This window comes from Meles meles, chromosome 4 (genome assembly GCF_922984935.1).
Source record: "Meles meles chromosome 4, mMelMel3.1 paternal haplotype, whole genome shotgun sequence".
In the NCBI taxonomy this organism is placed as follows: domain Eukaryota; kingdom Metazoa; phylum Chordata; class Mammalia; order Carnivora; family Mustelidae; genus Meles; species Meles meles.
The window spans coordinates 48742885-48765440 of NC_060069.1; the positions used below are offsets into that span (position 1 = coordinate 48742885).

The following is a 22556-nucleotide window of genomic DNA, read 5'->3' on the forward strand; positions in this document are numbered from 1 at the left end:
ATTATTCATAATATTAACGTTAAACCTGATATTTAAGGAATCAAATGGGACGTAAGTAGAAAACAAACCATAAAAATGTAAGTTTGCATAGATGAATTAATGTAGATGTAGAACTGGCATCTAAGGGAGGCATGAGCACTGGAGAGTGCTGACTGACATGACCACCTCAACCTCCCAAGACACACAGAAGTCACCAGCACCATGTTTCTTGTGTTCCTCAATGAGGTCATGAACAGGAACAACTTGTGCTGTGTGAAGGTGAACGGAAATAGATGATTTCCGTCAGCCTAGCCCAGATGGGTGCACACATACCCACCAGTACTCAACACGTCACCTTTAAGGCATCCACAGAGTGTCCCTCACAGTTTCATTTAATCTCTAAATAGGCATGTGGTTTGAGGTGGCCTCTTTTGTTTTCTGTCCTCAGACAGACAACTGGATTCCATTAAGGTTCTGTTCAGTTCCATGAAGTAACTATTTCAAAGCTGCCTTTCCTTCTGGGGCTTGGTGACAAGTTGATAGGCACCTGGGTTAATAACTCACTCATTTTTTAAACATATCCACATTCCAGGTGTCAAAGGACTTCTTACCAAAGAATCCAAAACTGCCTGGGCACTATGCAATTTCTCTCTCAGGAAAGCACTTTTCTGAATTATAAGACAAATGACAGCACCACCTCTCATTTCCTGAGCAACTTGATTTATATGTACTCATGCAACTCTATAATCCAGCACCTTTTTAAAATATAATGTTGTTCTGGGATGGATTCTTTTTAAGGAAAACCCCCTTATAGAGAATTCTCATTGTGGAACACCATTTTTATATGCTATCTTCCCCCTGTATCTCCTCATTATTTATAATACTTCATGAAACAAATATTGGACTGCTTTTAAGAGGCAGGTGAAAAATATAGCTACTTCTGAAAAAGGGCATTTGGCTTTCTGCTTATAGCAAGAGCTTAAGTTATAGCCTACCGTGATTTCAGGGGCTAATTCAATCAGAAATAAAAAAAAATCTGACATCAAAAACCCTCTTACTAAATTTAATAGCTAGAAACTATTTCAGGAATTATGGTCTGAAATTCAGTGCAACAAAAATACAGCCCAAGTATGCAATGTGTAATGGTATATTCTCTTAGCTGTCTTTAGCTGCTCTTAGTCCTTGCTCTTTTGTGAAGGACATGTCCCTCAAAAACCCTGTCTTTCAAGTCTCCTGTTTTTTATATATGAACCTCAGCAATGAATAATGGGGCACTAACTAAGATGCACAATTAATTCTGTCCTCATCTGAAATGCTGAAACCAGCACAATGCTGGCTCACTATGCTATCAAGAGTTATTCAAAAGGAGAAAACCATCCTCTAGTTTGCTGAGAATAAACAACAGCATATGAAATGCATTAGGAACATGTTTCTAGGCAGTATTCACAAATATAGAAAGGAAGAAGACGGTTTCCAACAAATCAACACAATTACTTAGATGATTCTGTCAATTTATGGCATCAAACACAACCTTATAAAAACACTCTGGTGTCTTCCTTACCAGCAAAAGTTTTCCTGGTTAATTTTCTCCTAAAAGTAATAAAATAGAAACACTCTTCATGTCAAAGGAGCTCCCATTTCAAGTAAGTGTCTCTGTTTTGTTTGGTTTTCTCTCTCTCTCTCTTTTCTTTTTTTCTTTTGGTCAATGGTACTCATTTACAAACACAAGAGTGTTGGTGAAATCCTCACAAAACAGTAATAATTGACTTTGCTACACAATACCACCTTTGGAAGTATCTTCTACATACCATTTAACAGAAGGACAGTCAACTCTCAATTACACAGAATAACTTAGAGAATCTGATGAGGAAACTCTCAGTCTCCTTCCATCAGCCTGTTTTGGTCATGCCACTGCTTGTTCACAGACTGAAGGGCAACTCAATGAAATGATGTATCCATCAGTACATAGGTCATGCATAGCTCAGTGGGGGAAATCCAGAGTTTCTGAAGGCAAGGATGTTTGCGGATCACCTGTGACTTTCAGATCTCAAAGGAGAGTTGACGGTCATTCACATATAGGAAGTACAGTACTCTGACCTTCGTCAGAATCAAACTAACTTAAGGCAATACTGCTCCTTGAGACATTGCTGGCAAAAAGGGCAAGCCTCATCAGAAAAGTGACTCTGTAAGAAGTAAAAATTTCCCAGTTTACCCCTTCCTTTTTTACTTCTCTGGAAGCAAATTTCAGCATTTCCAACAACTAAATGGCAGGAGCAACAACAGTCCTGACTTTCCCTTTAATAACCCTTAATATCTTCAGGGGTAAAGGAGATTCCTTGACCAGGAATCTGGAGGACACTGTGCCCCATGCAGCATTATCAGGACAGTCTCCGGTTTGCTCCCCCTGACCACAGTCTCTGTTACAAGCTAAAGGAGAAAAACAGGATTTTATCAATAGGAAGATAAGCAGTTTCGGCTTTAAGACTCACAGGCACCACCAGATATGAGAAGAAAATGGCACCACTTTATCTGGTCACTTCTCTAACTATAAGCAGTAAGTAAGGGACAAAGTACTTTAAAAATCTTTTTTTTTTTTTCCTTTTGGCTGAAAGAACAGGTTTTGGTGATTTTATGATTGTTTCTAAAAAGCCAGCATTTTGAGAATATGGCACACTACCTCTGGTGAAATCAACCTGAATGGTGTTCCCTTTCACAGAAATACTGTTTTCTCAAAAGGGAAAAAAGCCTTTCAGTGCCAGTTCTATTCTGTTCTCAGTCCCTTAGAAAGCTGATTACACTGGGGTCTCACTCCTTTTATTTAGAGGGAAGATCTTATATCCAGTCACCAGTTACCTTTCAAGAAAACCATCACCAAATCAATGAATAATCCTGATATTCCCCAAAGTGATTTTTATACAAAGGCAACACCCATTAAAAATCAAGGCCCTAAAATGTTAACCACAGATGTGGTAAATTGAATGCACCATATTATATAGCAGGTGTTTCCATAGAACAATTTGGCACAACACAAAAATTAGAGAGTATTTGACAGTATTGAGGAAAAATAATTATCCATTAAAAGTTAACTACTGAAAAGTCCTGACATCGATGGAAAGGTGTGGACAGAGTCAGCAATGAATTTAGTCACCATCCAGTTTGACTGCAGACCACAGTAGAGAAGAAAAGGGGAAAATGGGTCCGGTTCACAATTTTCTAGCGTTCAGGGGAACACAAGGCCCAAGGTCACACACCTTGGACTATGTTGATTGAGATCCAAGTGGCCATTGAAAATCTGAAAAGGTTTTCCTCCTGGGAAATATCTATCCATATCTTTCTTTTCTAATTTAGATGTTTCTCTATGATCAAAAACCGTGAAGTCTTTTTTGCAGTTCATTAGTCTGTTGCTGGTTGTTGTAAAGTCACTTGAGAAAAAGTAATTCAAAGGTATGCAAAGTCACTTTCTAAAAATCTCAATGTTCTTTTGAAGCATATGTAGCAACTGTCCAGTCTCCTGTAAAATAATTATGTCTAAAAACAGTTTCATACTACAAATTTCTTCAACTCAGAACATTTAATCTGACCCTTGTCCAACTTTGCTTCCAGGCAATGAATTACAAAAAGTTAGGTTGGGGGAAAGGGTATACACATCCAGTAGCCTTATGATAAGGCTCCATAACATACTGTGCTCATTCAGCAATACCAGTGTTAATGGGGCCTCCAGGGAAAAGAAACAGATTTCCAAGGCCAGCATATTAGTTTACATCACCACATTAGAGCATAATACACTGTGGGCCTAAAAATTAAATTGCGTGTGGTCCAGTGGTAGAAAGAGGAACAAAATGTTTCCATATTTATATAAATATAACAAAGTGAAAAGCAGAGAACACAGTGAAGAATGTTTGGCAGTTCCTTTTAATATAGTTGTTAGTTACTTCTATAGTCAAAGGTAATAATTAATCTTAAAGATAATATAATCTTAAAGATAATAATATTTGAATGAGAATAAGAGGATTTAACTAATAAGAAAAGAATTACTCTGATACTCTTTAAAAGTGTTTGCTTTACAAAAAATAAAAATATTTTAAAAATTCCAATTTTTTAAAAACCTAAAAAAAAAAGTTAACAAATTTTCAATACAGATGTTGAGTTAGGTGTCACAGGGAATTATCACCTCTGGGTACTAAGACAGCAGAAACACTAACATCCAAGGGTTAAGTGTTAAGTGGCCTAACATTTTTTTGAATTAAAATATCTCCAGACAGCATTTTACAGTAATAAATATGATTGGCTAGAGTACATAAGAAGCAAGACAAATGCAGAATTCCTAAAGTAAATCCGATCATTGTATGAGATAGAAAAATAAACATTTATGAAATAAAAATATGGCAAATGATGTTGCCCATTTGCCTATCAAAATAAAAATACATTGTGTTTTCTTTTCTTAAAAGTAACCACAAAAAAAAAAAATCCTTTTTAAAACATGAAACAAAATCACAGGGCAGACAAAGAAAAATACAGCATTAATAGAAGTCAACAAGGCCTAAGTTTTGGATACTGAAAGCACCCTCTAGAATTTGACTAAGGTGGGGACCCCCATTTCATCCACCCTTGCCTACTGAATTGAAGACTGCTTCATTCATTTCATCAGGGTCATTCAAAGTCCTATTTGTTTTATTCTTTCCCCATTTCTTGAAAATGACTCATATTTTAGTGTTTCTTTCTAGATTATCATTTCCCTAAACTTGACTCTTAGCTACCTTTCATCCAAACTTCCGCAATCGAAAAACTTTTTGAACTAAAGATCTTTTTCAAAGTGAAAGGACCCAAATCCACTCAGAATTCTAAACAGCTTCCTGAATATTGCCTGACTTGAAAGACTTTCCGGAAAGATAAGGCAAAAAATAGGCAGTTTCCAGTGGGAAAAGAATGGATTAACCACTTTTTCCTCTAGTCATCTCCATATTTCTTTCCTGAACAAACACTATACTGGAATGTCAAAAATGTCAGATGCATATAATGAAAAATAATGGAAAGTTAAGCTGAAGGGAAATTATATATATATATAGATAGATATGTACATATCTATCTATATATATATACCATGATTGCCATTTACATTAACTAACTAGCATGGGAAAATAAACATTTCCACAAGGTTAGAAGCTGGACAAAGACTAGGTTTCTCAAAGAAGGCTTTAAAGGTCCTGTACAAAGGAATCCAATGCCATGAATCACTACCGAAAATGTGGAGCTAAATACCTGGATATCATTGTATCCACTTCAACTTCGTGTTGAGTTAATCTGACTACTGACTGAGAGATAAAATACTCTGAGTGGTTTCCAACAAATACCATTGTTTTTTAAGCAAGAGGAAGACTTATCAATCTATGTCCAGAGAGAATGACGGCATCACCACTTACATAAACATCTTTCCAATTCTACTTCCCTTGGCTCTGTATGTAAATGTAAAAGAAGAGAAGGGATACAACCCTTTTTTCACTTTTTCACTTTCAGCTGACTTTGCACAGACCTGAGTTAATATTTCATAGAATTAAACTTTTGCCAATAAATACTAATAAATAGCCCAATGCCGAGAGGCCTCATAAAGACCTGTTATTAAGCAGAAGCAGAGGGAAAGTGTCAGAGAATGACATCTGGGCCAATTCTCCCAGGAGAGCTTATAAGGATATGCAAAACTGCTACAGTCCTGGTGGTCAACATAACATGTTCCAACTGTTCCAGGTTTTCTTTTTTTTTTTTTTTTCTAATACTTTATGGTTGTGATTTTTTTTTTAAATTTTCCTGAAGAATACAAAAAGCAAAAGGTTCTTTAACATATCATACATTAATGCACAAAAAAGCTTATTTCTTATATTCTTTTATTCTGTATTGCTTCCAGACATTGTTTTATTCTGATCATAATCTCCACAAAATTCTAACTGCTAAATAAAGCCTAGTCTCTAGATACCAGTACTCCATACCTAACAAAAATGACATTTCACAGAGCTTTTAGATATTATATCCCAGGAAGCATATGTAGCAGAGAAGTGGCCAATATTCAGAAGCTAGATTTTCCTGTACTGCCCAAGTGATCAGGAATAACCAAACATTTTAAGCGAATTAAAATTATTATTTATGGTCAGAACACTTGAAGATAAATCCCAGGAATACAAACACAGGAGGAAAAAAATAAGTGTGGAACGCATTCGGTATCATCCAGTAATGTTTGCTACAGTGAGTCCGTTCTCAAGGCAGATTCCTAGGGTTTTACTGCTTATGATGGAAACCTTGGAAAGGAGGAAAAAAGAAGAAACACCATTAAGGAAAAAACCTCAGAAATGCTCTGCCTTCTCCCTGCTCAGGCAAAATCACTTATCTTCATTTCTATGCATGTCTTCTTTGTTCTTGATTGTAAAATATTTACATACAGAGTCGATGTGTTATTTTAGTATTGTATATCAAATATATGTCAAAGATAGAAAGACCTCCCCTAAAAAGTAGTGAATTTGAGGGGGAAAAAAAATCATGAGCTACTTCCAGTTAAGCCAGCCACGTTGGAAAGTCCACCAACGGATGGAAATTAAAGTGTATGGGTTGTTTTGGTAATGTCCAACTAATTCCACCTTTTACATAATGTCCTTTGTCTGATCAACACTGTATGAATGTCGGAATGGAGAGGGTTGGGGTAGGAGAGCTTTCTGAAAAGATATAAATGCTTGGCAACCTCCTGCCCCCAGAAATTCTTATTTAATTAGTCTGGAGCAGCACCTGTATATTGGTATTTTGTGATGACCACAGGAAAAAAAAAAGAAGTTTGGGAAGGCATGACCATTAGATTTGTAAAAGGATAATAAAAACATGACCTAAGAAATCTTCAAAAGCTATGCCAAATAACAGGTATCAATTTATAGGACCTAATATTTATAAAGATTTTGCAAAGTGCTTTCATGTATTTTATTTATGTGATCCTGACAACACTGACACAATTAAAATCACTTCCACTTTTAGATGAGAAAATTAGTATAAGAATTACCTCTTCATTATTTCATTTTATGAGTATCATAAAAATACATGTAAGTGAATGTGTATGCTTGGAAGAACAGCTACATGTAACCATTCTTTTCTTTTTAAAGATCTGACACAAAAATAAATAAATAAATAAAAAAATAAAATAAAGATCTGGTCCAACTTAGACTCCATATTCTTTCATTTCCTTTGCCCAGATTTTCTTTTGTGTGACAGAAGTTTTGTGTGAATTGTATATATATGTGTGTACTTTATTAATTTTAATTTCTTTCCTTTTTTTTAACTTTTTATTAAATCCCAGTTAGTTAACATATATTGTAATATTGGTTTCAGGTGCACAATAGAGTGATTCAACACGTCCCCCACAGCACCTGGTGCTCATCACAAGTACCTCCTTAACCCAAGCCCCTATTCCACCCAGCCTCCCTTTGCCCCTCCTTTCTGATAACCATCACTTTGTCCTCTGCAGTTAAGAGTCTGTTTTCTTGGTTTCTCTTTTTTTTCTTTTCCCTTTGCTCTTTGTTTTGTTTACAGTCACCCTTTAACAATCTGATAAAAGCTACAAATTCTCCCTACAGGAAAATGCACATACATAGACAATCTGGCATTCAAGTTAGGGTGTTTTGTTTTCTGTTTTATATTTTTTAACAAATGAAGAATACTATACTGATGTTCCAAAAGGAAGGATAACTTATTCTGCCACTCTAGCAATCTATAAGACATCATTTGATTTTTCCACAATACCATGAGGATTGTAAAAAAAAAATCCTAAGCTTGATCACATATATTTTTCTTACCTTTATGAGAGAATTCTGATTTTGAGAAATGACGCGTGGAATTATGCTGGTTTGTAAAATGAGTGTAATCCAAATCTTCAGCATCCGTCATGATAGGTGGTGGTGGCCTGAAGGGAAGTCCGAATTTAAAGAGGTACTCTAATTAGTGGTGACTACAACTCCACCTCTCACTGGAATACATGGTAAAAACATTTCATGGTAAAAAACATTTACCATGCAAAGCCACAATGTAGTAGAATTCTCATCTTAGTTCCTTGCCTGTTGCATAACCTTGAATAAATTATTTTATCTTACTGTTCCTTTGCTTTGATATACATAATTCAATAAAAACAAATATTTTCTGAGCACCTAATATGTAGGAGGCATTGTGCTAAGGACGAGAGAAAAAAACATTAATGTGGTGTATGACCACTGCCATTGAGAAATTGACTTTGTTTTGGTAGATTTTAAGAAGAAAAAGAAGAAAAAAGGAAATGATAGAAGGGAAGTAATAAAGTTAAACAACGAAGAAAGAAAAAGAGAGGGTGAGGGTGGCAGGTCAGGAGGGTGGACAGGAAAAAAGGAAAGGGGAGGGCGAGGACATGGCTCAGCTTATAAAATCTAGAGCAAAGTCCCTCAGTCCACTAGGTGGCAAAGCAGAGCTTAGAGAAGGAAAGGACAGTCACACACTGGCAACTTTTCATGTCAAAAGGAGATAAAATGTAAAAACACTGGGGAATTTTTATTACTCCAAAACTTATTTTAAATTATTTTAATTTTTTAAAATTATTTTTAATTTAAAATAAAATCATGGGACATAGATTTTTTTTTTTTTTTTTTGTAAACACTTGGCATTGATGAAGATGAAGAACAAAATCTCTCCTTTTTTTGGTTGTTTCTTAGAGGTGTATTAAATGCTGCACTAGAGCATGGAACCAGAAGACATAACAGAGTATGTCAAATAAATGAGCATGCTGAAGGATGTTGTTTGTAACCATATATGCAATCTGGAAGGTACGAGTATACTGCAGTTCAGAAAGGTATGATGAATTTGATACAAATGGCTCTGTCATGCAAGAATAAAGACAAGAGATTTTAAATTTCTCCCTTGGTCTCTAAGCAACAGGTCTCTGGGTATTTGGAGTCTGCCACAGGTCTGTGCAGGATGTAGGCTTGAGGACTGTGCTATGGGCTCTCCTCCGATGATCTCAATGAACTTTCAGGACCAGTCTGCAGGGCAGCTATCACACACATACTCTGGAGTTACATTGGGTTAGATGAGGCAAGTGATCTGTCCAAGCTCACACAGTTGTTAAATGGCAGGGGTGGGGCTCAAACTCGACTCCTCTTCAAAATCAGTGTGCTCTTCACTACACTTCACTGTGCTACACACGTGTGTGTTTTTATCAGCAGCAGTATCTGCATTCAAGACTATACATACACACGTGTGCATCTTATACTTTCACGCGGTATTTGGCTTACATTTTTATATTTTCATGCTTTTGTTCTACATATATAACTAATATACAATATAATGTGAGCATAAAATGATACGGTATTTTTTATTTTTCTTATTTTTCACTTTGAACTACTTGCTTTCAAATACTAGAAATTAAACATAGTGTTTTTCTTTCATTATTGACTAACATTTGTAACATGTACCTTAAAAAGTAGTGTTAGGAGTTAGCAGGAAGAGTTGAGACAAACGATCAGACTCTAGAATTAAGAAACTCAACTTCAGGGCGCCTGGGTGGCTCAGTGGGTTAAACCGCTGCCTTTGGCTCAGGTCATGATCTCAGGGTCCTGGGATTGAGTCCCACATCGGGCTCTCTGCTCTCTACTCAGCAGGGAGCCTGCTTCCCTCTCCCTCTCTGCCTACTTGTGATCTCGATCTCTCTCTCTCTCTCTCTCTCTCTCTCTCGCTGTCAAATAAATAAATAAATAAAATCTTAAAAAAAAAAAAGAAACTCAACTTCAAAAAGAAGGTGGTTCAAGAAGTAACTTGGACCCAAGAAAACAGTACTGGTGATCAGGATGGCAGAGCCTCATCTTCATCCTCCATTAAACGCTCATATTAGGTGATCAAAACCCAGAAAAACAAAAGCCAAGTGGGACTCTCAAAACAAAACAAAACAAAAAACACAACAAATAAAAACCCATGATTACTGCCTCACCATCAACCCATCAAAGAAAAGGATGCTACCGTGTGAAACAACACACAGAACTTCCACAAATCCCCTAGGGCCTCCACGGGCTAAACAAATCAACCTAGAATGTTCTCAGTTTTCTTCGTATCCTGTCTGCTTAGTTTGTTTTCTGGTGTTTGTTGTTGTTGTTGTTGTTTAAGATTTTAGAGAGGAACAGAACACATGCACCAAGCAGGGGAAGGGCAGAAGAAGAGGGAGAGACAGAGTCTCAAACAGACTCCCCACTCAGCGCGGAACCAAGAGTCCACGGCTTAACTGACTGAGCGGCCCAGACACCCTAGGTCTGTCCAGTTTTTTATTACCAAACAAATCTTGGCTTATGGCTTCTAGTAGTCCTATCAAGCTATTTGCTGCACTCAGCTGTTTTAAAGCTAAGAATATTCATATTCAAAATCGGGAAAAGCTTGCTAACCAATAGTCTGTTTCGTAATTTTGGAAGTATTAGGAATACCTGTTTCCTATTGTTCTCCCAAAATAATTTAAATGTTTAAGTCAGCAACACAGCCAAATACCTTTCAGAATTCACTCAAAAATCATTTCTTCAGGCGCCTGGGTGGCTCAGCCTGTTAAGCATCCAACTCTTGGTTTTGGCTCAGGTTATGATGACAGGGTCCTGGGATCAAGTCCCAAGTAAGGCTCCCTGCTCAGTGGAGTCTGCTTCTCCCTCTCTCTCTCTCCCCACCCGTACCTCCACTTTCAGTGCTCTCTCTTTCAAATAAATAAAATTAAATTAAATAAGTCATTTCTTTAAGAGGCCCTCCAAGATACCCAGACTAGGCTATTTCCTTATTCTCTTATAATACCATGCACTTTTCATCCAAAGCATTTAACATGGTAATAGTTATTTATACTATTGTTTAGATGACACATTTCATGAGAACAAGAAACAGTTTTTTCTTGTTAACTGCTGCTTATTCTAAATATGGGCAATTATTAGGACACTCAACAAGTATCTGATGAATGACTAAGTAGAGATAAATATATTTCATATTCATAAGAATGCTATAGGAACTAAATGAGATTTTTAAAATGCTTATATGTTTTTCTAAGGGAAGAATGCAAATAAAATACCAAGAGTATGATGACTATAAAATCCTTTACTTTAAAAGACTTTGGAACTTGGTTGAAACTTTTCTCAGTTATAAAGTGTCTAAATTAAGTCAGATCGCCAACTGACTTTGTATTTCCTTAGAGAGGGTAGAAAATCTTGTAATGGACAAAGAAACTGATTTTGGACCATGAATGTTATAAGCTCTCATGATAATTTGTTTTCCCTCTACTACTATTATCACTACACTGAAGTGAACTTCTAGACCTAGGATGCTCCATGATCCTTAAATCCATCTCTTTCTGTACAAACAGATAAGTAAATCCACCATACTTAAACGTGAAGGAAGAAATAGAAAATGTGAAAGAGGAAACCACAGACTAACCAGAAAGCATATATTCTAATATTAGTTGTACAAGATCTGTGGTAATAGGCTTACTTTATAACTATGAAATACAAATTTCCTAAAATTCTCATTTTTATTTTGTCACCTATATCTAGATCTGTATCTATACATATGATCTTTCTATAACTGACACTTAGAGACAAATCTTCCTTTCAAGTCAATAAAAGATTTCAGTTCTACCAGTCACTTTCACTCATTTAAAATAGCTATTTTTAATACTGGATCATTTGTTTATTCATCTTCAATATACCAAATATTTTTAAAGTAACTTACATTTCAGAAACTTGTTTTCAACTTTAATATATCTTTTTAAATAGACATTCCAGACTGGTCTATCATATCTGATGTCAAAATTATTAGTGTTTAAAGTGCCCCAAAATTTAGGAGACTACAGAAAAACCCAAAAGATGTTTTAATTCAGTTGACTAAAGAAAACATAATAAACTATACTTATTTACCTACTGAGACGACATTAATTACTTCTCATTTTACTTGGATATTGCAGGGATGAAAATAAAGTCTGCCTTAAAAAAAACCTTTGGCTGCCGGGGAAAGGGGAGTGTGGAGAGGATGGTTGGGTAATGGACATTGGGAAGAGTATGTGCAATGGTGAGTGCTGTGAAGTGTGTAACCCTGACAATTCACAGACCTGTACCCCTGGGACAAATAATACATTATATGTTAGTAAAAAAATATAAAAAAAAAAAACCCTTTGGCATGTGCTTACTTAAAAGATACAAGAAGAACTAACTTTAAACAATTGATAGAATATACTACTGCTGCCCTAAGAGCCTTACAAACCTGATGTAGTTTTCTGAAGGATATTATCTTCTAAAAGCCCATGGGTTTTTTTATTGTTTGTTTGTTTTTCCCATTTTATTTATTTTTTTCAGCATAACAGTATTCATTGTTTTTGCACAACACCCAGTGCTCCATGCAAAACGTGCCCTCCCCATCACCCACCACCTGTTCCCCCAACCTCCCTGACCCTTCAAAACCCTCAGGTTGTTTTTCAGAGTCCATAGTCTCTTATGGTTCGCCTCCCCTCCCCAATGTCCATAGCCCCCTCCCCCTCTCCCAATCCCACCTCCCCCCAGCAACCCCCAGTTTGTTTTGTGAGATTAAGAGTCATTTATGGTTTGTCTCCCTCCCAATCCCATCTTGTTTCATTTATTCTTCTCCTATCCCCCTACCCCCCCATGTTGCTTCTCCATGTCCTCATATCAGGGAGATCATATGATAGTTGTCTTTCTCCGATTGACTTACTTCACTAAGCATGATACGCTCTAGTTCCATCCACGTCGTCGCAAATGGCAAGATTTCATTTCTTTTGATGGCTGCATAGTATTCCAGTGTGTATATATACCACATCTTCTTTATCCATTCATCTGTTGATGGACATCTAGGTTCTTTCCATAGTTTGGCTATTGTAGGCATTGCTGCTATAAACATTCGGGTACACGTGCCCTTTCGGATCACTACGTCTGTATCTTTAGGGTAAATACCCAGTAGTGCAATTGATGGGTCATAGGGTAGTTCTATTTTCAACATTCTGAGGAACCTCCATGCTGTTTTCCAGAGTGGTTGCACCAGCTTGCATTCCCACCAACAGTGGAGGAGGGTTCCCCTTTCTCCGCATCCTCGCCAGCATCTGTCATTTCCTGACTTGTTCATTTTAGCCATTCTGACTGGTGTGAGGTGATATCTCATTGTGGTTTTGATTTGTATTTCTCTGATGCCGAGTGACGTGGAGCACTTTTTCATGTGTCTGTTGGCCATCTGGATGTCTTCTTTGCAGAAATGTCTGTTCATGTCCTCTGCCCATTTCTTGATTGGATTGTTTGTTCTTTGGGTGTTGAGTTTGCTAAGTTCCTTATAGATTTTGGATACTAGCCCTTTATCTGATATGTCGTTTGCAAATATCTTCTCCCATTCTGTCAGTTGTCTTTTGGTTTTGTGAACTGTTTCCTTTGCTGTGCAAAAGCTTTTGACCTTGATGAAATCCCAATAGTTCATTTTTGCCCTTGCTTCCCTTGCCTTTGCCGTTGTTCCTAGGAAGATGTTGCTACGGCTGAGGTCGAAGAGGTTGCTGCCTGCATTCTCCTCAAGGATTTGGATGGATTCCTTTCTCACATTGAGGTCCTTCATCCATTTGGAGTCTATTTTCGTGTGTGGTGTAAGGAAGTGGTCCAATTTCATTTTTCTGCATGTGGCTGTCCAATTTTCCCAGCACCATTTATTGAAGAGGCTGTCTTTTTTCCATTGGACATTCTTTCCTGCTTTGTCGAAGATTAGTTGACCATAGAGTTGAGGGTCGATTTCTGGGCTCTCTATTCTGTTCCACTGATCGATGTGTCTGTTTTTGTGCCAGTACCATGTTGTCTTGATGATGACAGCTTTGTAATAGAGCTTGAAGTCCGGAATTGTGATGCCACCAACTTTGGCTTTGTTTTTCAATATTCCTTTGGCTATTCGAGGTCTTTTCTGGTTCCATATAAACTTTAGGATTATTTGTTCCATTTCTTTGAAAAAAATGGATGGTATTTTGATAGGGATTGCATTAAATGTGTAGATTGCTTTAGGTAGCATGGACATTTTCACAATATTTATTCTTCCAATCCAAGAGCATGGAACATTTTTCCATTTCTTTGTGTCTTCCTCAATTTCTTTCATAAGTACTTTATAATTTTCTGTGTATAGATTCTTAGCCTCTTTGGTTAGGTTTATTCCTAGGTATCTTATAGTTTTGGGTGCAATTGTAAATGGGATTGACTCCTTAATTTCTCTTTCTTCTGTCTTGTTGTTGGTGTACAGAAATGCAACTGATTTTTGTGCATTGATTTTATATCCTGACACGTTACTGAATTCCTGTACAAGTTCTAGCAGTTTTGGAGTGGAGTATTTTGGGTTTTCCACATATAGTATCATATCATCTGCGAAGAGTGATAGTTTGACTTCTTCTTTACCAATTTGGATGCCTTTAATTTCTTTTTGTTGTCTGATTGCTGAGGCTAGGACTTCTAGTACTATGTTGAATAGCAGTGGTGATAATGGGCATCCCTGCCGTGTTCCTGACCTTAACGGAAAAGCTTTCAGTTTTTCTCCATTGAGAATGATATTTGCGGTGGGTTTTTCATAGATGGCTTTGATAATATTGAGGTATGTGCCCTCTATCCCTACACTTTGAAGAGTTTTGATCAGGAAGGGATGCTGTACTTTGTCAAATGCTTTTTCAGCATCTATTGAGAGTATCATATGGTTCTTGTTCTTTCTTTTATTAATGTGTTCTATCACATTGATTGATTTGCGGATGTTGAACCAACCCTGCAGCCCTGGAATAAATCCCACTTGATCGTGGTGAATAATCCTTTTAATGTACTGTTGAATCCTATTGGCTAGTATTTTGGCGAGAATTTTTGCGTCTGTGTTCATCAAGGATATTGGTCTGTAGTTCTCTTTTTTGGTGGGATCCTTGTCTGGTTTTGGGATCAAGGTGATGCTGGCCTCACAGAATGAGTTTGGAAGTTTTCCTTCCATTTCTATTTTTTGGAACAGTTTCAGGAGAATAGGAATGAGTTCTTCTTTAAATGTTTGGTAGAATTCCCCTGGGAAGCCGTCTGGCCCTGGGCTTTTGTTTGTTTGGAGATTTTGGATGACTGTTTCAATCTCCTTACTGGTTATGGGCCTGTGCAGGTTTTCTATTTCTTCCTGGTTCAGTTGTGGTAGTTTATATGTCTCTAGGAAAGCATCCATTTCTTCCAGATTGTCAAATCTGTTGGCGTAGAGTTGCTCATAGTATGTTCTTATAATTGTTTGTATTTCTTTGATGTTAGTTGTGATCTCTCCTCTTTCATTCATGATTTTATTTATTTGGGTCCTTTCTCTTTTCTTTTTGATGAGTCTGGCCAGGGGTTTATCAATCTTATTGATTCTTTCAAAGAACCAGCTCCTAGTTTCATTGATTTTTTCTATTGTTTTTTTGGTTTCTATTTCATTGATTTCTGCTCTGATCTTTATGATTTCTCTTCTCCTGCTGGGTTTAGGGTTTCTTTCTTGCTCTTTCTCCAGCTCCTTTACGTGTAGGGTTAGGTTGTGTACTTGAGACCTTTCTTGTTTCTTGAGAAAGGCTTGTACCGCTATATATTTTCCTCTCAGGACTGCCTTTGCTGTGTCCCATAGATTTTGAACTGTTGTGTTTTCATTATCATTTGTTTCCATGAATTTTTTCAATTCTTCTTTAATTTCCTGGTTGACCCATTCATTCTTTAGAAGGAGGCTGTTTAGTCTCCATGTATTTGGGTTCTTTCCAGCTTTCCTCTTGTGATTGAGTTCTAGCTTCAGAGCGTTGTGCTCTGAAAATATGCAGGGAATGATCCCAATCTTTTGATACCGGTTGAGACCTGCTTTGTGACCCAGGATGTGATCTATTCTGGAGAAGGTTCCATGCGCACTAGAGAAGAATGTGTATTCTGTTGCTTTGGGATGAAATGTTCTGAATATATCTGTGATGTCCATCTGGTCCAGTGTGTCATTTAAGGCCTTTATTTCCTTGTTGATCTTTTGCTTGGATGATCTGTCCATTTCAGTGAGGGGAGTGTTAAAGTCCCCTACTATTATTGTATTATTATTGATGTGTTTCTTTGATTTTGTTATTAATAGGTTGATATAGTTGGCTGCTCCCACGTTAGGGGCATAGATATTTAAAATTGTTAGATCTTCTTGTTGGACAGACCCTTTGAGTAGGATATAGTGTCCTTCCTCATCTCTTATTATAGTCTTTGGCTTAAAATCTAATTGATCTGATATAAGGATTGCCACCCCAGCTTTCTTCTGATGCCCATTAGCATGGTAAATTGTTTTCCACCCCCTCACTTTAAATCTGGAGGTGTCTTTGCGTCTAAAATGAGTTTCTTGTAGGCAACATACTGATGGGTTTTGTTTTTTTATCCATTCTGATACCCTGTGTCTTTTGATTGGGGCATTTAGCCCATTAACATTCAGGGTAACTATTGAGAGATATGAATTTAGTGCCATTATTAGCCTGTAAGGTGACTGTTACTGTATATTGTCTCTGTACCTTTCTGATCTACTACTTTTAGGCTCTCTCTTTGCTTAGAGGACCCCTTTCAATATTTCCTGGAGAGCTGGTTTGGTGTTTGCAAATTCTTTCAGTTTTTGTTTGTCCTGGAAGCTTTTGATCTCTCCTTCTATTTTCAATGAGAGCCTAGCTGGATAGAGTATTCTTGGCTGCATGTTTTTCTCGTTGAGTGCTCTGAATATATCATGCCAGCTCTTTCTGGCCTGCCAGGTCTCTGTGGATAAGTCTGCTGCCAATCTAATATTTTTACCATTGTATGTTACAGACTTCTTTTCCCGGGCTGCTTTCAGGATTTTCTCTTTGTCACTAAGACTTGTAAATTTTACTATTAGGTGACGGGGTGTGGACCTATTCTTGTTGACTTTGAGGGGGGTTCTCTGCATCTCCTGGATTTTGATGCTTGTTCCCTTTGCCATATTAGGGAAATTCTCTCCAATAATTCTCGCCAATAGACCTTCTGCTCCCCTCTCTGTTTCTTCTTCTGGAATCCCAATTATTCTAATGTTGTTTCGTCTTATGGTGTCACTTATCTCTCGAATTCTCCCCTCGTGGTCCAATAGCTGTTTGTCCCTCTTTTGCTCGGCTTGTTTATTCTCTGTCATTTGGTCTTCTATATCACTAATTCTTTCTTCTGCCTCATTGATCCTAGCAGTGAGAGCCTCCATTTTTGATTGCACCTCATTAATAGCTTTTTTGATTTCTACTTGGTTAGATTTTAGTTCTTTAATTTCTCCAGAAAGGGCTTTTATCTCTCCAGACAGGGTTTCTCTAATATCTTCCATGCCTTTTTCAAGCCCGGCTAGAATGTTCAGAATCGTCATTCTGAACTCTTGATCTGACATATTACCAATGTCTGTGTTGATTAGGTCCCTAGCCTTCGGTACTGTTTCTTGTTCTTTTGTTTGTGGTGATTTTTTTCCGCCTTGTCGTTTTGTCCAGATAAGAGGATATGAAGGATCAAATAAAATACTAAAACGTTGGCAAAGACCCCAGAAAAATGCGCTGTAACCAAATCAGAAGAGACCCCAAATTGTGGGGGGAAGAAAGGGGATAAAAGGAGGTTCAGAAAAAAAAAGAAGTTAAAAAATAAAACAAATAAAAATATATAAAAAAGAAAGAAAAAATATATATATTTAGATAAACTAGTCAAAAAAACGTTAAAAACGAAAAGGGTAAAAGTTTTAAAAAATTTTGGCAGAAGAAGAAAAAAGAAAAAAAGAAAAAAAATTGAAAAAAGAAAAAAAAATTGAATTAGCCACAAGACTAAAGAATCATGGGGAGAAAGCCATGAGTTCTGTGCTTTGCTTTCTCCTCCTCTGGAATTGCGCTGTGGTCTTGGGAATTGAACCTGCTTTCCTTGATAGATGAACTTCGTCCTGGCTGGATATTTTGTTGATCTTCTGGGGGAGGGGCCTGTTGTAGTGACTCTCAAGTGTTTTGCCCGAGGCGGGATTGCACCGCCCTTACCGGCGGCCGGACTAAGTAATCGGCTCGGGTTCGCTTTTGGGAGCTTCTGTTCCCTGAACGCTTTCCGTAGAGTTCCGGAGGACGGGAATGAAAATGGCGGCCTCCTAGTCTCCGGCCCGGAGGAGCCGTGAGCCTGGGGCCCCACTCCTCAGTGCGCCCCCAGAGGACAGCACCCAATCACTACCGTATCCCCAGCCTCTAGCCGCGCTCCGAGTTCACCCAGCCCGCGACCAGTTCAAGGTAACCCCGAGCTGAGAGTTCAGTCCTCGGCTCTGTCTCTGCAGCCGGCTTCTCCGTTCTAATAGTTGCGAGCTCTGCGACACTTGACACCCCCGATCCTTCTGTGACCCTGCGGGACCTGCGGCCACGCTGACCCCGCGTGGGCTTCACCCTGGGTTAGCCTCTGGAGCAATGTCCCTCAGTGGAACAGACTTTTAAAAGTCCTGATTTTGTGCTCAGTTCCTCCGCCGCTTGCCAGGAGCCGGCCCCTCCCCCTGCGGTCTATCTTCCCGTCGTTTTAGATTCACTTCTCCGCCAGTCCTACCTTTCAGAAAGTGGTTGATTTTCTGTTTCTAGAGTTGCTGTTCTTCTTCTCTTCCATCTCCCGTTGGATTTGTAGGTGTTTGCAATGTTTAGATAAGCTATGGAGCTGATCTCCTGCTACCTGATGTAGTTTCAGCCTGCTACTTCTCCGCCATCTTGACTCCTCCCCAAGCCCATGGGTTTTAAAAATAGAATACAGCTTTTTATTTTTTTTTTTAAGTAGGTTGGTGTGGAGCCAACATGGGGCTTGAACTCATGACCCTGAGATGAAGACCTGAGCTGATATCAACAGTCAGATGTTCAGTTGACTGAGAGACCCAGACATCCCAAAACAATCTGGCCTTTTAAGGACACTAAACATATTCATTTTAAGTCAAAAAGTCTAGCAGTTTAAGTGTGGGCAATGCATAACAACAGCAGCATATATTTTTCAATGTGATAAAAGTTAATACATATATTAATAATTAGGACCAATATCCAAAGTTTTAAAAGAATTTTCAAAATGTGAAATTTAGTGTTAATTCTGTCTTTCTGTATATAATATTCTTTCTATTCCAATGAAGTTTTGTTTTGAAAAGCCACAGGAAGCAATAAAGGACAGAAAGAACAAAAAAAGGTTGCTTCCTCAGAGACTTAAATATTGCTAACTTGAGATAGGAGGTAGAAAGATAGCAACTACTCCTTGAACTATGACCCAAGGCTGTTTGAGAGAAGTCCAAAAGTACATCTACTGTAGCCATAGCTATGTGATCTAGTTAGATTTAAAATAGTCTGCCATGTTCAAGTAAGTGCCAAGACTTTGAGACTCATGCAGAAATGAACTTAAGCATGTGTAAATGTCAAGCACACACCAGTATGACCATGAAACTCTGTAAAACTTCAAAACCTGAGATTTTACTGGGAAATTGTTTAAGTTCATCCCTTCTTAGCTGAGGGCTATGAATCCAAAGACAAGAACTGGTCCTAACAAAAAACACATCATTCTTTATATGCCCTAGTTTCTATAAAATTATGATCTTCCTGATTTGACTTGATCGACCCAGTTTAAGAATGGAAACAAAGTTTAAGAATAATCCTGCAAGACTTGATACCACCTCACAACTGCCAATTTCTGGATCTCCTCTCCAAAGAACACTCTTCTCAGACAATCCACATCTCCTTACTCACCCCAAGGTCAAGTTCCTCACTCCCCTTTTCAGGTGGCATCTTACCGTGCTGGCCTGTCATTCTTAGAACGGTGAGGGTCATCACTCTCTTTCGACTTTGAGTGTGCCGATTTAGTTGTTTTTGGCTAAGGATAGGAAAAAAGAAAAAAAAAAAGAAAAAAAGAGAAAAGAAAAGTAAAGAAAGGAAAAGAGAAGAAAAGAAAAGAAAGGAATAGAAAAAGAAAATACATACATATAGAAAACAGCAAACGGTAAGATTGTTAGGTTTAGAAAACATCTAAATCATATCAAACTATAGCAATTTCAACTTACGTTCACATGAACAACAATAGTAAGATATTTTTACATATGTTCACTCAGAAAAAAAAATTGTAATCACAAAGCTATGCTGGAAGTGGTCAGTGCAGCCAGATGGGTGGGCTAACTACACATCAACATGCTCCCCGACAGCAGTGTGCCTGGTCACCCATTATTAACATAAAGCTGCACAACAGCTGACAAGAACTTCCCAAGTCTGTGGAATGTAGGTCTGTGCCTTAAACTTATTTCGAACATCTGACTTGGGGATGGTGATTTTCAAGCCAGGAAACTAAGGAACATTCAATTCAACCTTTCTAACAGAAGGACTATGCCAGCACCAATTACAGAATCTAGGAACTAAAGAAGTCTTGATACTTGCTAGAAGTGTGGCCTTCCCCTTTTACTTGCCTGATTTGTGATTTTTAAAAATACTTCTTCCCAGTTGAGCTAACAAAGAATCCGAGTAACTCCTGGGCAATTATTTGTAGCTTAACTTATATAGCAGAAGCATTTGGGAGCCCTTCTACTAAAATGAAATACATTTGTTAGGAAAATCCTGAATTACTAAAAGGGTAAAAGAAGGAGAGACCTATACATAATTAATAATGCTTTCATTTGTTTTCAGACTGACAAGTGAATAACTGAGCAATAGGAAAGAGTAGAGCAATGCTGTTATCACGGTTTCTATGTCTTCTTTTTCCTCCTAATTTCCTCCTCTTTTTCCTCCTCTCTCTCAAACAAATTCCTCCAGAGACCCAAGGGAGGAATTTGTTCAAGAGAGAGAGGACAGTGCTAAACATCACTATGTCATGGATACACACCCGAGCTGAATCCTCTCAGGCCTAGTAAAAAGTCCCTCTCTGAAAAACCTTTACCTTGGGAATTCTTCCTCCCTGCAACTCTGCTGTTCTTCTACTCTGCTTTCTTCAGCCAGCTTGACCTTGTATCTGTTAGTGGTCTACATTGTCCTGTTTGCCCTCCTACATTATACAGTATTATGAGGAACTGTATGTTTGCCCTTCCCTGTTAAGTGCAGAGCGGTGCACTGCACACAGTAACTACTGAGTAATGTCTGTGAACCTGGACCTGCAACCACCACGAACAACAATGACATTATTTTACAGTAGAAGAAACAGCAGTCACTACTCTGTCTAGTGTTTCTGACTGTGAGCGGAAGATGATAGTCCAAGCTCATGCTAGGTTCCTACACTCTGACCTAAGCCATGGTTGCTGGTGGTATCTCTCAGTTTGCCATGGATCAAGTTATGTCAGAGGAAAGAAAAATTATGGGTACATGATCACGGATGGACAATATAAGCACACAGAGAAAGCAGAGAGAGAAAAAGAAAAGGCCACTGGGGAAACAGGAAAGCATGGGAAAATACTACATTCTCCTGTAAGGTAAATATTAGTGAAACTAAGGTTGCTTATAACCAGAGGCACCTGCACCTCAACTGATCTTAAAATCAATGGAATGAGTTTTCAATCTTAGCAGTAATCTTTTCACAGTGACTTTGAAGAATTAAGCTTCTTTGTAATGAAGTCACTTTTACAAATTAGATCCATATATGCGATATAGATAATTTGTAAGCTCTAAATAAGTTGCAGAACTTACCCTAAAAGCAGAGTCCCCATTACAAAAATCAGAGAAACAATAAACAGAACTTACCTTCCAATCAGGGTCGTGCTTCCTTTTGTCCAAAGATGATTTCTCCCGCTCCTTGGCCTTCTTGTAAGCTTTCTTTTCTTCAGCCATGAGAAGTCTAGCGATTTCCTAAACAAAATCCAGTCAATATCACTGATTGCAGAGTTGTGGGCAAAAACTACTAGGATATTTCTAAAGAGTAATGGTCAAACGAGTATGAACTCACCTCATCCTGGGCTACTTGAGCCGCTCTCATATCTACCTGGGTAGCCTAGGGTATAGAAATACACAAAGTTGAGTCATTTAATTAGAATCTGTGTTGTCCATTATAAAAAATCTTCCATAAAAATAAACTGGTATTTCAAACCAGCTGTAATCAACATCCCTGAAGTTTAGTTAGTATACTTTCACCAGCCAGAGCAAGGGCTATTTTTATCAAATTCCACGCCAGATTACTAAAGGATTATCAGGACTCAATGAAAGAGAGATAGAGATATGGAATTCTGTTACTAATGTTTACTCAGTAAGTAAAACTGAACAATCTATTCCCATTGTCTTGATTTTTCCACCCATAAAAAAGGTACCAGCTTCTCAACTCATAGAGGTTCATTATGCCTATTACATAATCTCAAGAATGATTGACTTCAAGAAAACCTAGTGATTATCACCTAAAGTTCTATGTGAAAATTCACTCACCAAAATTTCTTCTTCCTGCAGTTTTCTGGCAATTTCAGCATCATACCGTTCCTGATCTCTGTGGGCCACTCGTGAGGGAGTAGAGACAGCTTCTTTCATCCCTCTTGGCTTCATTCCTAGAAAAACTCAATGTAATAAGGCAACTGCATTTGCTTTCTGAAAAGGTGCAAAAAAAGTTCTTTAGTATCTAACACTGACA

The 22556-nt window shown here is 37.9% G+C and overlaps 1 protein-coding gene across 3 annotated transcripts in view; it reads right to left on the bottom strand.

Moving 5' to 3' along the window:
- Positions 1-463: 463 nt before the first annotated feature.
- CCDC50 (coiled-coil domain containing 50) overlaps positions 464-22556 on the bottom strand; it is an 84095-nt gene continuing 62002 nt past the window's right edge. For 2 of the 3 annotated variants that reach the window (XM_046001849.1, XM_046001848.1), the window contains 6 exons: positions 22358-22473; positions 21888-21932; positions 21686-21790; positions 19762-19841; positions 7803-7909; positions 464-6266 (listed from right to left, as the gene is read on the bottom strand). In XM_046001849.1, coding sequence (XP_045857805.1) covers positions 6247-6266; positions 7803-7909; positions 19762-19841; positions 21686-21790; positions 21888-21932; positions 22358-22473 — 473 coding nt within the window. In that variant the 3' untranslated portion in view covers positions 464-6246. The remainder of the gene's footprint in view (positions 6267-7802; positions 7910-19761; positions 19842-21685; positions 21791-21887; positions 21933-22357; positions 22474-22556) is intronic. The other variant, XR_006817993.1, reaches the window with a different exon arrangement.